General features: G+C 39.3%; 1 protein-coding gene and 1 pseudogene across 1 annotated transcript; both read left to right on the top strand.

Annotated features, from left to right (window-relative positions):
- Positions 1–3,492: 3,492 nt before the first annotated feature.
- LOC133730913 (serine acetyltransferase 1, chloroplastic-like) lies at positions 3,493–5,029 on the top strand. Its single transcript, XM_062158414.1, has one exon. It carries the CDS (start codon positions 3,584–3,586, stop codon positions 4,709–4,711), a length of 1,128 nt encoding a protein of 375 aa, XP_062014398.1. The 5' UTR covers positions 3,493–3,583; the 3' UTR covers positions 4,712–5,029.
- LOC133730912 (desmethyl-deoxy-podophyllotoxin synthase-like) lies at positions 4,808–9,791 on the top strand (annotated as a pseudogene).
- The last annotated feature ends 7,079 nt before the right edge of the window (positions 9,792–16,870 follow it).

The following is a 16,870-nucleotide window of genomic DNA, read 5'->3' as shown; positions in this document are numbered from 1 at the left end:
AAATGTCGCTGGAAAAGTCGCTAGAGGTGACATGTCGTCGGAGTTGATGTGGCACCGGAGCTGATTTGGCGGGATGACGTGGCGTGCTGACGTGGTTGCCGAGGTGGGCCTGCGTCAGTGGGCCTCTGGGCTTGGGCTTCTGGACTTTTGGGCTGCCTTCTTTTCCTTTCCCCTTTTTTTTTCTTCTCTCTGGCGGTTTAACGGTGCAGCTGCTTTTAGTGGTTGGTTTGGAAACTTTAAGGCCAGTTTTGGGAAATTTTTTTCCGGTTCCCCGAATCCTGAGATCAAGACGCTGCTGCTGGAAAAATTTAGTAGCAATTGGAGGTCCGGAAGGTGGTGAACTGGTTGAGTATTACTACGGGTGGTTTGGAGCTTCCGGTGGTCGGTTCGGTAGGTTTCCGGTCGGTTCTGGTTGTTCTACCGCCTGTTCTGGACTCTTGAGATCAAGCTCTTTAAGGTGTGAGGTGGAGGTATAAAAGGCTTTAATGTTTTGTATTCGAATTTAAGGATTTAGCTTCTTGAATCAGGGTTAGAGCTTCGTGTTGATAACGTGTTTAAGGAAAACTGAATTGGGAGAGAATTGAGTCGTACTTTCATTGATAATAGGGGCCTCTTTATATAGAGGATTACAAGATATAGAATCAGAGTTGTATAAGGAAAGATAATCGTACAATTAATCGGATATCTATGAATATACCTGAGAATATCTCTAATTCAAAGGATCTAGATCCTCTCCTAACCCAACAATCTACCTAAGCTACCTACGCTTTTAATGAGGTAATGCCACATGGCTATTATGAGATCCAATGGTCTACAACTGTACAACAAACTCACATGATTTTTGTCCCTCATTTTTAAGTTTTATTTTGTCTTTTCCCTACCTTATTTATTCTCTTTCCATTTCATTTCCTCACTCTGGTTATTTTTTGGGCTTTGTTTTTTCTTTTCCTCCATACCCAAAATCTCAGGCATTTATTCTATCACGTACCCTTGTTCTTAAGCAGAGGACCTGGATTCATGTATGAATCTGAGTGCAATATCAACGAAGGGGGTTGCGGATTGACATTACCTGACCAAAATTACACGGGTAAGGGATGCACTCCCTTGAATGGAACCCTCTTCCAATTCCTCTTCATTGAAAGCCATCAGCGATTGAACCAGACAAGCATGAATCAACCCAAAATGTAGACCCCAAATTCGAGGGATGAAGAACAAGCCCATAAAAAGAGGATAATATCAACCAAAAATAATCAAACAAATTGAAGGATCTTGAATCTTAGTGTGGAAATCTTGCCTGGTGAGAGAAGATCGTCTTTGAAGCTTCTAGCAAATAAAACTTGGTCGAAATCATCGCAAAGCAAGACACAACGACCTTTACCAAATCGTGAGAAGAACGCTCGATACCTACTCCAGTCGTTAGGAATTTGGCTGATGCATCTTCATATTGAGAGATATAAAATGTTTTCGTGCAGAGCAGTCGCTAGAATTCTTTTTCCAAATGAACTCTTTGATTTTTTTGCAATTTGATGTAACAAACAATGGGATCGAATTTCTTCCATGCAATTTTGGTTTGTGAGGGCAAAGAACAGAAGGAAAAGAAGAACAGGAGAGAGAGAGAGGGAAGGAAAAGAAGTTGCGGAGGAAAAGGACACGTGAGGAGTGGTAGGAGTGGCAGAGTAATTGTAGACCATTGGATTTAACAATGACACGTGTCTTCAACTGATTAAAAGCTTAGGAAGCTTAGGTGAAAACTTTGCTTAGGAGAGGATTCTCTCCCTAATTCAAAACCCTATTACAACTAGGTCAAGTAACCTAGAGTTTGGGCCAGACACATATTCTGGATTTACTTGAACAGATTGAAAATTTTCAGAAATTTAAATTTTAAGCAGAATATGACAAAAGTTTGATTACAAAGAGCATTCTTTAGCAGCCTCCCTATATTAACTTCTTAGTTATTTTAGAGAGCACATTTAGGTTTGTATACATTTAAGCAATTGCACCTGATTGTTAAGTGGCTCTATATTTTTGTTTTTTGTTTTTTTGATCCTAAATATAAATAGAAGAGCATTTCTCTTATTTTTATTAATTTGAAACATTCAATAAAAAAATACTAGTCTGCAATCACATGCTCTGCATGTGCATGAAAAATTTTCGTTGTTAAAAAAAATAAATAGAAAAGTGGGTAGTTATTGCAGAAGAAATAGATTCAGTGGTAGTTATTGCAGAGAAAAAATAGTGGGAGAGAAAAGTGGGGGTTGTGGCATCATTTTTTTTTTTTAAATTTCTTAATAAAAATCTATTTTATAATTGTCCTATTTATCATTGTGATTTAATTTATTCTCAAATTTTTTTAATCATTCAGGGTTAAATTTGTCAAAATTTTCAGTTTTGGCTAACAAAACTTGTTCTCTTAATAATAGTATAGATAAATTCAAAACAATTTAAAATAGAGAGAACATCACATGTATTTTGAAAGTGGTTCGCCTTACTAAAGATGCTCTAACAAAGAGACAGAGAACTACAAGTGTGCTTGACATATTCTCTTCAAAAATTTGGGATCTAACACTGTTTAGGTTTCTGCTCTTTTTTTCATGGACTCCAATGCGATAGAAGTCCTAAATCCCCAACTTGACGCACAAAATGGTCTATATTGGAGTCCAAAAAAAAAAAAAAGATGCGAAGCCTAAAATGTGTTTGGATCCTAAACTTTAATACAAAATCCACTAGGATTCGATATACAGATATTATATTTTCGTATATACAGACCTGGAAACATGCAAGCCTAATCATGGTTAGTCCAAATACACTAGAGTTTATGCTCAACTAGTTTTCCTGTAGGCCTTAATAGTGAGTTCAATCTTGAATATTTTTGTATACAAACATGAACCAAATAGAGCAAAAAGGAAATTGAACAAGAGCCCGAACCAGTTAGAGTCCAAATTATTAACTATGTTGCTACTTATTAGTGTCATGGTCTTGTTTGGTTCGCCAAAAGGAAAAACAAAAAAAATTCTTACTCTTTTCTCTTTTCAATAAGCGTGAGAAATTAAATTCTCATGAGATTTTCATTCCTATGATAGAGAAAAAGTGAGATACAGTATGCTTAAAATTCGTAATTAATACAGAAAATGAATGATGGAAGGATTCATTACCTAAAATGAGAAATGAATGAATTTCTTCCCTTGTTCTAAACAAGAAACAAAGCCAACAAATCAAACCACACGAGAAGATTTTTTGGAGAAAGACCAAATGTGAAAGAAAAAGGAAATGTAAAAGACCAAATATGAAAGAGGAAGAAAAAATTTGAAAATCCCAAGAAAAACGGAAACTAAGAAAAGGACAATACTAAATTACTACAGAAATACAATAATTATATAGAATAAAAGAATAAAAGAAATAGCCATACACCATTGAGCTGAAGCATGAATCATGATGGAGACCGGAAACAATTTGGACCAATATAAATTTTATGCCTTTGTGCCTCCCTTATGACCAGGCCTTCTCCACGGAAATCCAACTTGACCACTTACATTTTTAATGTCTCAATTTCTCTTACTTTCCCAACAAAAACTCTCATATTTCCATGAAAGCTTTGCTCATACCTCGATCCCTATATAATGCCTCCCTTCTCTTGTCAACCCCAAAACTCCTCCCACCCAATTTCTCTACTCACAACCACAACACCCTCTTGAATCCCATGGCTGCTTGCATCAACACTTCCCGAGCCAACACATCCACAAACCAGCCACTCCCTCGCGACCATGAAACACAATACAATTTCATCAAGTACGACTGTCGTGTTTCCGATCAAGTTTCCCACATACCCATTTGCCAGAACCGAACAAAAACCACGCAGACTCGCAGACTGGTGGATGATCTGGACCCAGAGGAAGAAAGGGGCGATGCTTTATGGCTCAAAATGCAAGACGAAGCCCGCTCGGATATTGATCAGGAACCCATTTTGTCTAGCTACTATTACACTTCTATTTTGTCTCACACCTCTCTGGAAAGCGCCTTGGCTAATCATATGTCTGTCAAGTTGAGCAATTCTAGTCTTTCCAGTAGTACCCTTGTGGATATTTTCATGGGGGTGTTTCTAGAAGATGGGGAAGTCATTAGGGCTGTGAGGGATGATTTAAGAGCAGTGAAGGAGAGAGACCCAGCTTGCATTAGTTATACTCAGTGCTTCTTGAATTTCAAGGGCTTTTTGGCTTGCCAGTCACATAGGGTGGCACATAAGTTGTGGTCACAGGGCAGGAAGGTGTTGGCCTTGTTGATTCAGAACAGGGTTTCGGAGGTTTTCGCTGTGGATATTCATCCCGGGGCGAAAATCGGACATGGGTTGTTGCTGGATCATGCTACTGGTTTAGTGGTGGGGGAGACGGCGGTGATTGGGAACAATGTGTCAATTTTGCACAATGTGACATTGGGAGGGACTGGGAAGGTGTGTGGGGATAGGCATCCGAAAATTGGTGATGGGGTGCTTATAGGGGCAGGGACTTGTATTTTGGGGAACATTAGAATTGGGGAGGGAGCTAAGATTGGGGCTTGTTCTGTGGTGCTGAAAGATGTGCCAGCAAGAACTACTGCAGTTGGGAACCCAGCTAGGTTGATTGGAGGGAAGGAGAATCCAAAGAAGCTTGACAAGATGGCTAGCTTCACTATGGACCATACTTCCCACATAACTGAGTGGTCTGATTATGTTATTTAGAGAGGGGTTTACATTTTTAGTTGTTCGGCCCTTTGCAATATCAATTAGTTGGTATTTGTAACCTTATTGTTTGTGGTGTAAGTGAGAACCCAAGTTCTCCTAATAGCAAACAGAGAGGCGTTAAGCTGATAAAAATGTGTTGAAGCAGCTGGTTCGTGCTGGTGTATCATTTATCAGTTCTGGCCTGTGATCGTAGTGAGAACTGAGGTTCTCCTATTGGCAAACAGAGTCTTAGAGGTAAACAGCTGCCTTGTGATTATATGTACTATTCTGTATCATCTCGTGGTATTAATATGAAGTTATGAAGTAGTTTCTTTACTTGCTCTGGCTGGTTTATCTTTCCTTTTATTTTATAGTCATTGGTATCTCTTGAAACACCGGTTTCTAAACTATTACATGTACACATTAAACTTTGTATGCGTAGACTGAAAACTTAATACTACTGAAGTGTGTATTCTTACTCTAGGAGGTAATATTGGGTTAATCATGTAAGTTACATAACAGTAGTCCAACTCTAAGGAAAATATACAAATTAGTTTTTACTCTGGAAAGTCATAGAAATAGGAAACAGAGATTAACCTGATCGTCTAACACCCTCAGTAACGGTATTCCAAGATTACACAATCGTGCAAAAAGTCTGGATGATGGCATGGTCTGAATTCAGGTATTTCAGATAAGCTTTTGATTATTGGAAAATAGTTGGAAGTTGAATCTAATACATTGGTGCACCCTAAAGATTGATGGCCAAGTTTAAATAAAGAACCAACACACAAAAGAAGAGTAGGATTGAGTAACAAATGTTTACTGAAAGTCAATCTTTGTCAGCTCAAGTTGGGAACCCAGCTGGGTTCATTGCAAGGAAAGGAAAGAAAACTCAATTAAGCTTAACAGGATTCCTAGCTGCACCATGGACCATCCCTCCCTTTATCTGAGTTGTCTAATTATGTTTTTTTTTTTGTTATTATTATTTTTTTTTAATAAGGTGTGTTTTGGTTTTCAGCTTTTGGGCTTTTTCAATACATATTAGCTACCTTTGGCATTTGCGTATGAAAACCCAAGTTCACCAATTAGCAGACCTAGAGAGTGCTTTTAAAGAAAATTATGCGGAAATAAACAGCTAAGTGCTCGTATATATAATGGGCTTATTCCTTTCAGGTTTGTGTTCCTGGTAAGAACCAAGTTTCTTCTCTTAGCAAACGGTCTTGTGATTTGATAATATCATTTATCTATACTGAAACCAATCTTTGCTATAAATAGTACAAGCACAACCATATGTAGGATCTGTTAATATAAACAAATATGAACTTGTGATTTGATTGTATTTTTTACTTGTTAATTGTTATGTAGCTGATTGTATCTATCCAGTGTCTGTTTCTTTTACATATATGGGATGCACTCTTTGAAGGGTGAGGTTAGTCAATAACTGGTGTTTCTGGGACACACTGTGGTGTTTTCTACGTTATAAGCATTATCAGATAGCAGCCATCCAATTCCAATGTTCCACCTATAAAAATAAATTCTGTGTTTCTGTCCAACAGTATTCTTAGTGTAAAGGTCTTAACATCAGTCATAGAAATGGGAAATAGAGATTAACTATGTCTCTATCCAAGATTCCACAATTCTGCAAAAAGTTTGGATGATTGATCTGAATTGTGGTATTCCGGACAAGCTTTTATTATCAGAAATGGTTAGAAGTTGAATCTAATACATTGTGCACCCTAAAGAGGACTAATAAACAAGTTTAAATAAAGAAATATCAAGCAATTAAGAGTAGGATGGAGTAAACACATGTTTATTGAAAGTGAAACTTTGTCAGCTCAAGTTGGGAACTCAGCTAGGTGCATTGTAAGTAAAGAGAACTCTGTTAAGCTTAACAATCTAGCTTCACTGTGGACCATACCTCCTTACAGATGAGTGGTTCAATACTTCAATTATGTTCTTGTAGTCTGTTTTGATATTTAGCGGTTGGGCTTTTTTTAATTCATATTAGCTACTTTAGGTACTTGGGGTGTTGTGTTTGTGCTTTAAACTCTCAAGTGAAAACCCAAATTCACCTATTGGCAGACCTGGGGAGTGCTGTGGGAATTTGGATTAGCTGTTAGTGTTGGTATATATAATGGGCTCTTTCTTTATGGTTTTTGTATCTAGTAAGAATAAGAACTGAGGTTCTTCTCTTAGCAATGCTTTCAAATTAGTATGCTCAAACCAATCTCTGCTATAATAATGGATTATGAAGTACTAGCTTTTACTTGCTATAGCTGATCTTTATGATTCCAGCGTTTGTTTGTTTTACATATGTGGGATCCGATATTTCTAAGGTGAGGTTAGTTGGTCACTGGTATCCCTGGGACACAAAATGGTTTCAATATAAGCATTCATGCATTATTAGACAGCAGCCAATCAAATTTCAATGTTCCTACTTGTAAATACTAAATGTGTTTATTGAGGAACATGTACGCATTCTGGATCAAAAAAGATGAGCCAAAAAGGATGGCTGGGCCATTCTACTAGGATTTCTATTCATAGATTCCACCAGTTTTTTAAGAATGTGGACGGTGGCATGGTCTGAGTTCAGGTGTTTAGAAGAAGATCCTGATTATAGGAAATGCTTGATAGCTGAATCCAGTCACGCCCTCAAAAAAGGTATTTCATTGGCCAGTTTACAGTAAGAGATTAAACATTGCTGCAGCAAAACTGTTCAGTGAAGTCAAACGTTGTGGCCTGAGTTGTTTGAAATGGAAGTAGCCAATAATCAGTAACGTGGAATCTTATGTGATGCGTGCAGCAAATTTGGACTGGCTTAGTGTGACTTGTACTCTATAGTTTTTTCTCCTGAGCCCCCACTAACCTAGGATTTATATATATATATATATATATATATATATAACTCACAGTGGTTATTGGCTTTATCCAGAAATTTAATAATCATCTAATTAAATTTGGAAATGGTTTGGCATAATTATGAATTAATACATTAATATAAAATTTTTAAATTTACCTACTAGACTCCAAACTGGCTGGTGGCAATGTTAAGGTACGAGGTATCTATCATTAAATTCTCAAACAAACTTGTACAAGCCAAACCAAACTAAAAATGGAAAAGCGATTCTGCAATGAAGCATCCTTCAGAAATATTGAATGTGTATAAAACTGAGTTATAATGTCGAAGCATGATACACACCCTTTCTTCCTCTACATTCAGCATGGAGTTTCAGTTTTCCTCTGCATTTTTTCCAATCATCTCCACTTTCTTCCTCTTTATCGTCATGTTTTTGAAGATATGCCGAAGTCACAAGACCAGCAATTTGGTTCAAAGGCTACCTCCAGGGCCATGGAAACTACCTATCATCGGAAACGTGCACCATCTTGTCGGTTCTCTACCCCATCACATCTTGAGAGATTGGGCTAATGCACTTGCAGCTTGGTGAAGTTTCCACTGTTGTTGTCTCCACACCAGAAGCCGCCAAAGAGATTATGAGAACTCATGATAGCATCTTTGCTTTCAGGCCACTCCTGCTTGCTCCGGATATCATCTCTTATGGCGGTGCAGGCATTGCCTTTGCACCATATGGAGAATACTGGAGACAAATGCGCAAGATCTGCGGTTCAGTGCTGCTGAACTCGAAAAGGGTGGAGTCATTTCAGTGGATCAGGGAAGAAGAGGTATCTCATTTGCTCGAATTCATTCGTGCAAACTTTGGATCACCTATCAACCTTGGGGAGCAGATTTTTTTCAATGACATATGGAATGACAGCCAAAGTGGCTTTTGGTAACAAATGCAAAGAACACGAAGCACTCATAACAGCTGTCAGGGAAGGTGCAGAGGCAACAGGTGGGTTTGCAGTTGCTGATGTGTTCCCTTCTATCAAAGTACTTCATGTAATCAGTGGGATGAGGCCTAAACTTGGGAAGATTCATAGAGGACTCGATGAGATACTCGAAAACATTGTTAAAGATCATAAAGCTACCAAGACTAGAGGCATGGATGGAGCAAATGATCTGCTAAGCGTTCTTCTAAATCTAAAGCAGCTCGGTGAGCTTGAAGTTCCCTTAACAAATGACCATATCAAAGCGGTTATGCTAGTTAGTGTGCTATGTTTGTCTTCTCAATTCTTATCAACTTTATCATATTCTTCTACTGAGGTTCAACTGTTGCATTTCAGGACATTTTCAAAGCTGGGATGTTCAACATCGTCTTCAACTGTTGAGTGGGCAATGTCGGAAATGGTAAAAACGCCACGAGTGATGGAAAAGGCACAAGCAGAGGTGAGGCAAGTCTTTGTTGCTAAAGGAAATGTCGATGAAACATGTCTTCAGCAACTGAAATTTCTGAAGGCGGTGATCAAAGAGACTTGGAGATTACACCCACCTCTTCCTTTGCTGCTTCCAAAAGAATGTAGTGAAAGCTGTGAGATTAATGGACATGGGATACCGGTGAAAACCAAAGTGATTGTGAACGCATGGGTGATTGGGAGAGATCCCAAGCATTGGACCGAAGCAGAAACATTTCATCCAGAGAGATTCCTTGATAGTTGCATTGATTACAAGGGAGCTAATTTCTAATTTATAACATTTGGTGCAGGAAGGAGGATATGTCCTGGAATGGCATTTGCTACACTCAACATTGAACTCCCACTTGCACAACTGCTCTTCCATTTCAACTGGAAGCTCCCAGAAGAGGGTTTGGACAGGACTGAGAATTTCGGGGCGACAGTTCGGAAAAAGAAAGAGCTACACTTGATTCCTAGCCTACTCCTTATCCTCCTGTTCCAAATGTTTAAAGCCACAAAAGGAACATGGCATTGTATGTTCAAGGTATCATAAAGGAAGAAAGTTGTATTGCACTAGAGAATGTGTTATCGATTCAAAACCTCTTTCTGTGTAGATTTTGATCCATTCATTCATATGGAGCAGATTGCTTGGGTTGTTAGAATGTTGACCCTGCCTATTTTGTTTTGTTAGTTATTTATTAATGATACTAAGACTTCTGAGAAGCCTTAGTTAACTACCTGAGAGGGTGCTATCTGTATTCAGTTCCATTCAAGCACGCAAGTATCATCAATCTTTATCTCAGCCTAAGACTCTGTTTCAAATGCTGTATAGAGCTGGTTTGAAATATTGCTGAGTTTTGATTGTTTGGATTTGTTGGTAAACTTGATTAGGTTTAAATGATTGACAGACATGTATATATGCTGCAGATTAATGAAAATTACATTAATAGGCAAGTATTGTTTAAGGAAATTGAATGCAAGAGAAGATTGTAGAGAGAAATTGTTGTAACTTTCATTGATAATAGGAGCCTCTATATATATAGAGGATACAAGTACATAATCTTTGAGTACAAGGAATCCTATTCTAATTAGACCTAGGAATCTAGAACATTCTCTCCTATTACAACATAGAAAGTAATCCTAGTTTGGTAAGGCATACATAAATCAAATATCCTTCAACACTCCCCCTTGTGCTGTCCAAACGTGATGTCATCGTGACACCATGGCGCTTCAAATGTTGCCTCGTTAAAAACCTTGCTCGAGTAATAAAAACACTGTGGGACAAAAACAACCTTGAGGAGGAGAAAAACAGTACAACACGCCATTCACTCTTCGAGAGATCAAACATGTAGACATCATGGCTCCCCCTGATGTCGACATCTCCCCCTGATTGCTACAATCATGGGAGTTCGGATAACTTTCTCAATCCGATGCTGTTCACATGTTTCTCGAAGGTGGATTTAGGTAACGACTTAGTAAATAAGTCTACTACATTATCCTCGGATCAGATTTGATTTACTTCAATCTTTAGAAGTGTATGTTATTGCTAATAATAAAAGAACTTAGGCGATATATGCTTGGTGTTTTCACTTGTGATGAAGCCTAACTTCATTTGTTCAATACAAGTTGCATTATCCTCATAAATGCATGTAGGTTCATCTGTGGTAGACTTCAAACCACAAGTTCCTCGAATATGTCCAACTATGGACCTTAACCATATGCATTCACGCATTGATTCATGTAGAGCAATGATCTCGGGATGATTCGAGGAAGTAGCAACAAAGGTCTGTTTTGTAGACCTCCAAGATATTGCAATGCTTCCCATGGTAAAGACATAACCTGTTTGGGAGTGACCTTTATGAGGGTCAGAGAGATACCCTGCATCAGCAAAACCCATCAAAACATCACCATCGTTTTGATTTAAGGGAGGTGGGTGAGGCCGGCCACCCTAGGTGGCAGCGCCGGCCTCGGCGGCGCTTTTCCGTATGGGGTTTGATCCCATAATTCTGCCATTCCTCTTCTCTCTGTAGGGATAAAACAAGCCCATATCTATCGTACCGTTTAAGTATCGAAAGATTGTCTTTACACTAATTCAATGGCATCGCGTTGGCACAGGACTACATCTAGCCAATAAGTTCATAACAAATGAGGTGTCCGGTCTTGTATTGTGTTAAGTACAATAATGCTCCTATTGCACTTAGGTAAGACACTTCTGCCAATTAACACGTCTTCATCATCATCCTTGGGACGAAACGTATCCCTCTTAGGGTCAAGACTACGGACGGCCATGGGAGTGCATTTTGACTTTATCAAAATGTCAAAGCATTCATTGACACAGTATACAAGTTCTAAATCTAGACAAAACCGTGTTCTCCCAAGGTCCTTCATCTCAAACTCGGATTTCAGGTGTTCAGCGGTTTCCCTTAACTCTCAAGGGTTCCAATTATGTTTATCAACATAAACCGCGACAATTGCAAATCTGGAACTTGTCATGGAAACGCGCGAGCATAGTTCATCATATCCCTTCTCAATCAAGTAGTCACTTTAGTGAGCGTTTCAACCTCATTGCAAACGCGCTCCGTGGTCTAGAGCCACTTGATTTAGGTAAATGAAGTCCATTAGGGACCTTCATGTATATTTTCGTATCTAGATCCCCATAAAGATATGTAATGACCACATTCATAAGTTGCATGTTCAGTTATTTGGAAACTATCAAACTGACAAAGTAGTAAAGTGTAACGACATCCATTACGAGAGAATATGCCTCCTCGTAGTCGATTCCAGGGCATTGTGAGAAACCTTGTGCCATAAGGCGAGATTACCATATCTTTTTCTCATCACGCTATCTAACGAAGACCTATTAATGTCAACAAGTTTTATATTAGGAGGTGTTGGCATCTCAGGCCCGAAATCCTTCCTCTTCGTCAGTGAATCCAATTTAACTTGGATCGCTTCTTTCCATTTAGGCCAATCCGCTCTTCGTTGATATTCTTCAACAGAGCAAGGTTCGATGTCATTGGTCTCAATAATCCCACGTCCTCATGTACACTAGTGTAGTTTGTAGAGATCTCTATATTCTTAGGAATTGGTCTTAACATTGAGGCGTCCCCCAACCCCAACGATGTCTCTTGGACATAACCACAATTCAGAATATTCTCATGAGTTGGATTTTGAGTATCAATGATCAGTGGATCAAGTTGTGCCAAACTCGCTCTCTTCCTAGGGCGAGAATCCATCGAACCTATGGGTCTTCTACTCTCTTTAGCGAAACCCACAGCTCGTGATGCCATTATGACACCATCTATGGTGGTGGTATCGTGCCCATCTCCTTTGGGTGGCGTCATGTTCTCTTGTGGGGACATCAATCCTTGCAGGCATGTTTGCAGTAGGTATATGTGATCTCGTTACTTTTAGGGGATCGAGATGAGACATAGTGGGGACAGATCACGACAATTCGTGTCGTTCCTGTTGAACATTGACGTTCTAATCTCCCCCTAATGACTGGAAGACTGTCTCATCAAAGTGACAATCCGCAAATCTAGCGGAAAAGAGATCGCCTGTCAAGGGTTCTACATAGTGGATTTATAGTTGGAGATTTATATCCAACACAAATATGTATGCATTCGTTGCTAATGACCCATTTTGATGCATTGTGGCGGTGCGATTGGCACATAAACCACACACTAAAATATGCTTAAGTACAATATATTAGAATCGCATCCAGTTACTAGCTTTAACGCAAAAGGTTGAGTGGCGATGGGTCGTAGACGAATTAGCATAGCTGCATGCGATATTGGATAACCCCAAGCGGAAATATTGGTGCACATTACCAATGTCTGGGCTACCATCGTAGTCGTTTAATGGTGGATTTTCTGCGAGACCATTAGGGTGTGTACATGGGAATATGATGCATAATATCAATCCCCAATGATATGCAATAGTCATCGAAAATTTTCAATGTAAACTCTCTAGCATTATCAAGTCGAACTGACTGAATGGGATGATTCGGGTAGTGAGCCTGTAGCCATATGATTTGGGCTAGGAGTTTATCATAAGCAGCATTACGAGTGGACGATACGCAACATGTGACCAGCGCGTCCGCACATCAACCAGTACCATAAAACATCTAAGTAGTCCGACAGTTGGTTGGATCGATCCACAGAATCCCCTTGGATTCTATGTAAGAATAAAATTAGTTCCTTAGTGTCCTTTGCATAGGATGGTCTTGATCCTAAAGAGCAGGCTTTACAGAACGAAAGATGAGCTTTAGATGCAACTAATGAGGATTTTAGTTGAGCCATGAAGTCACAATTGACTTTAGAAGTAGAAAGAGGAGTTGAATTAGGGTTCTTGGCGTCAAAGCCAAGTGATGGCCGCAGGGGGTAGGCGGCCATTGGTGGCTAGTCTAGCATGGTGGCGGTGCCGTGAGGCGCAGGGGTGTGCCATGCTTCTCCTTGAATCAATTTTTGATTCTTACTTTTCTTCGTTCTGAAGGATGGATGTCCGTGTGAAGTCTTTAATATACGGATCATCATGTCATGACCTGGGCGTCCCAAACGGTCACGTCAAAACCTATATGTGTCGGAATCCCATAAGTCATCTCTCATGACATGGTTTGATTCAATGATTCGAATAGTGGTTGCATACAACCCACTAGAATGACACATAAGATTTTCTAAGACTCGTTTATGTCCGTAGTTATTAGAGGTGATGCAAAAGAACTCTTGTCCATTCTCACAATGTGTTTCCACATAAAAACCATTGGATCTTATATTGAAATAATAAGGGTTTTTGTCCATTTACCCTATTTCTAGGGATTTTTTTCCCACTAACTCTATTAAGTTTTTTTAATTCTCTCTTACCCAATGCACTCTAAGGAAGTCTTCCCTAATACCCCATTAAGATTTTTTTTTTGTTTTTAATTTTTTTTAATACCATTTTACCCTTCACCCCTTTGTTACTTAGAGAGAGAGAGAAAATGAAAGAGAGAGAAACCATAGAAGACTTCGCCGGAATCCGGTCACCGGCCACTGGACTTTTCTGAAAACCTCATCGGAAAGGTTTATTGCCCCAAATAGACATCTATTGCCCCCCAATAGAGAGGTAATAGACCTCTATTGCCCCCTAATAGACGTCTATTGCCCCCCAATAGATGTCTATCAGCCATGTATTGCCCCCCAATAGATGTCTATTGCCCTCCAATAGAACTTTTCAATCGCCGAAATGGAAACTAATCTCCCTAGATTTAGACAAATAAAACTTTGATTAAACAAAAAGAACGAGAAGATTACATCAATTCAAAACGTCTATTGCCCCAATAGACGCTTTAACAGACGTCTATTGGGGCAATAGACGTCTATTGCCCCCCCTAATATGAATATTAATGGATATTAATACTTGATTTCTATGCTGTACGCTCAATTAATTTTTTGTTCTTCTAAAAAAAATGACTTTTTTTGTTGAAAACAACCTGCATTCATCACAAAAACCAAAAATTCTACTGAAACTTCATGTAATTGATATCAAATAAACAATTCAAACAATGAAACCAACTCAATAAGCACCTCTGGTTTCAAAAAACTTATTACTGCTTCAACTTCTCTGCATGATTCCTACAACCAAACACCATAGCTTCAATACACAAATCAAACACATTCCATAAAAAAAATTCCGAATTCCGTAACCAAATCAGATTAGAATCTCTCATTACCACCGAAACATGCGCCGTTCTGACGAGGTGCACGTCACAAACGCCGCTCTCGGCGGAGGACTCACACGTCAGCACCACAAAGCTCCGGGACAGATCCTCCTCCTCCGCCGGTCGTCTTCCTCCTCCGCTGCGGCAGCGCTGGTCGAAACGACGTCACCGTCCTCCTCCTCGTCCTCTCTAGGACATTGACGATGCTATCAGACAAGCTATCCGACAGGGAATTCTTGACGTGGACTAAATCCTCGGCCGAATTCGGGTCAGGCACGGTCGATGATTCTGGGTCCATCGCGCGCCGTAGCCGGTCGTAACCGCCGTCGGTGGCAGATGCCATAAATCTTCCGTTTCAGTGTGCTGTGTTCTTCCGGCGTGCTGGAGAGAGAGTTCCGGCGAGAGAGAGGAGAGAGAGAGAGAGGGGAGAGATAAGAGATGAGTGGCATAAATTGTAATTTATTAATTAGGCTGAGGGTAAACTTGTCTTTTTACCTTAAATTGGGTAGCTGGGAATAAAAATTTGTTGCGGGGGTAAGTGGGATAATTTTGTCCAATTTTGGGGCTTTGGGTCAAGGACCCAAATAATAAAGTTCGAATTTAAGATATGTCCAAGACATGAAATAGAATAATCGATACTTTATTAATAGTAGCCAATGATTACATTAAAGTTTTGATTCACACGCAATCGACGTGTGTTTCTAGCCCTAATTACCTTGAAATTAGCCAATACTCAAGCATTATTTCGTAGTATTACTTTGTTTTCTTCATTTGTAGGAAATTATGGTCAAGAGAGGAAAAAGACGAAATAAGTAGCGAATTCGAGCAAAAAGTCAACTCTGATTAAATGACAAAAAGTCAACTAGTTGACCATCAGGTCAACCAAGTCAACTTGGCCCAATAGCAAGAAGTCCGAGGCCCAAGACCAAAGAAGCACACAAGTGAAGACCCAACCCATTTGTATTACATCTTGGTATTCAAATTTCAAATTCAAAATTGATGTAATGACAATAATAATTAGTGGACCACACACCTCATACACATTACACATGTGGATGGAGATATTTCTTTTTGTTCACACTCGGCACACACTCACTTACACTTTTGCCCTCCTATTTTGTTTATATTTTCCAAAATATTTTATAAACTTCTAATTCTCTACATTTTGATTAGGTTATTTTAGTCTTTTCATTTTACCCATTTTCTACTTGTTTTTGAGCCATTGGATCTAGGGTACAAGTCTAATCTTGACCCTAGAACCCAAAGGGGTATTTAAACACATTTGCACAAGCTTAAGACCCATTTTTCTACACCCTAGGCCTTTTGGCCGAATTTGGGACTTCTCTCCCTTTTCACCTCTTCTTCTCTTCTTCATCCCACATTCTTCACATGTAAGCTTGCACAAGGAGGAGACACACACATTTCCGGTATCTAGGCCACCATCTCTACACCATGAAGTTATGGCAATAGCTAGTGACAAGCTTTGACTTAACTTTCATGGATTTCTCCTCTATTTCCCTCTTCTTTCTCTCTCTTATTTCTTGCTTGTGGTGTTATTTAATGTGTATTGATATATACTTGTGTGTTACCTCTCATGGTTTTAGGGTTTTGAAACTCAAGTTTAGTTTTGTATGGTTTTGTTGAGGAATTAATAAAATTGATGTTTATTCATATGATTTGTGTACTCTTGCTTTAATTTCTTCACTCTAAATGTATGGTTTAGGTTTGGGTTAATTACATATAAGTGCATCTTTGAATGTTTTTTTAGCCCTAAGGCCACCAACTAGTTTTTTTTTCCCTCATAAGGCCACTAGATTAAAAAATGTGTTATATTTTGGATATTAAAAACTAATATATTTACATAAATGCCACTAGAGTACAAAATCAACAGTCATTCTCTCTCTCCTCTCCGACAAGGTCTCTGGTCAACTCCGGCAGGTCTCCGACCGACCTCCGGCCAACTTCTAGCGAACTCCGGCGGGTCTCCGACCAACTTCCGGTCAACTCCGGCAACCACAAAAGCTACTATCACTAACACCAAAAGCTACTGTAGCTAGCAACAAAAGTTACTCTGATGAGATTTCCGGCAACCTCCAGCGAGGTCACAAAAGCTACTATCACTAGCAACAAAAGGTACTGTCACTAGCAACAAAAGCTACTCTGGTGAGATTTTCGGTGACCTCCAAAGA

The sequence above is a fragment of the Rosa rugosa genome, chromosome 2, assembly GCF_958449725.1.
Source record: "Rosa rugosa chromosome 2, drRosRugo1.1, whole genome shotgun sequence".
In the NCBI taxonomy this organism is placed as follows: domain Eukaryota; kingdom Viridiplantae; phylum Streptophyta; class Magnoliopsida; order Rosales; family Rosaceae; genus Rosa; species Rosa rugosa.
The sequence above is the reverse complement of the archived record's forward strand: the minus strand, read 5'-3'. Positions and strand labels throughout refer to the sequence as shown.

Excerpts from the sequence above, each read along its gene's own strand:
- LOC133730913 (XM_062158414.1), top strand. The coding sequence starts at position 3,584 with ATGAAAGCTTTGCTCATACCTCGATCCCTATATAATGCCTCCCTTCTC.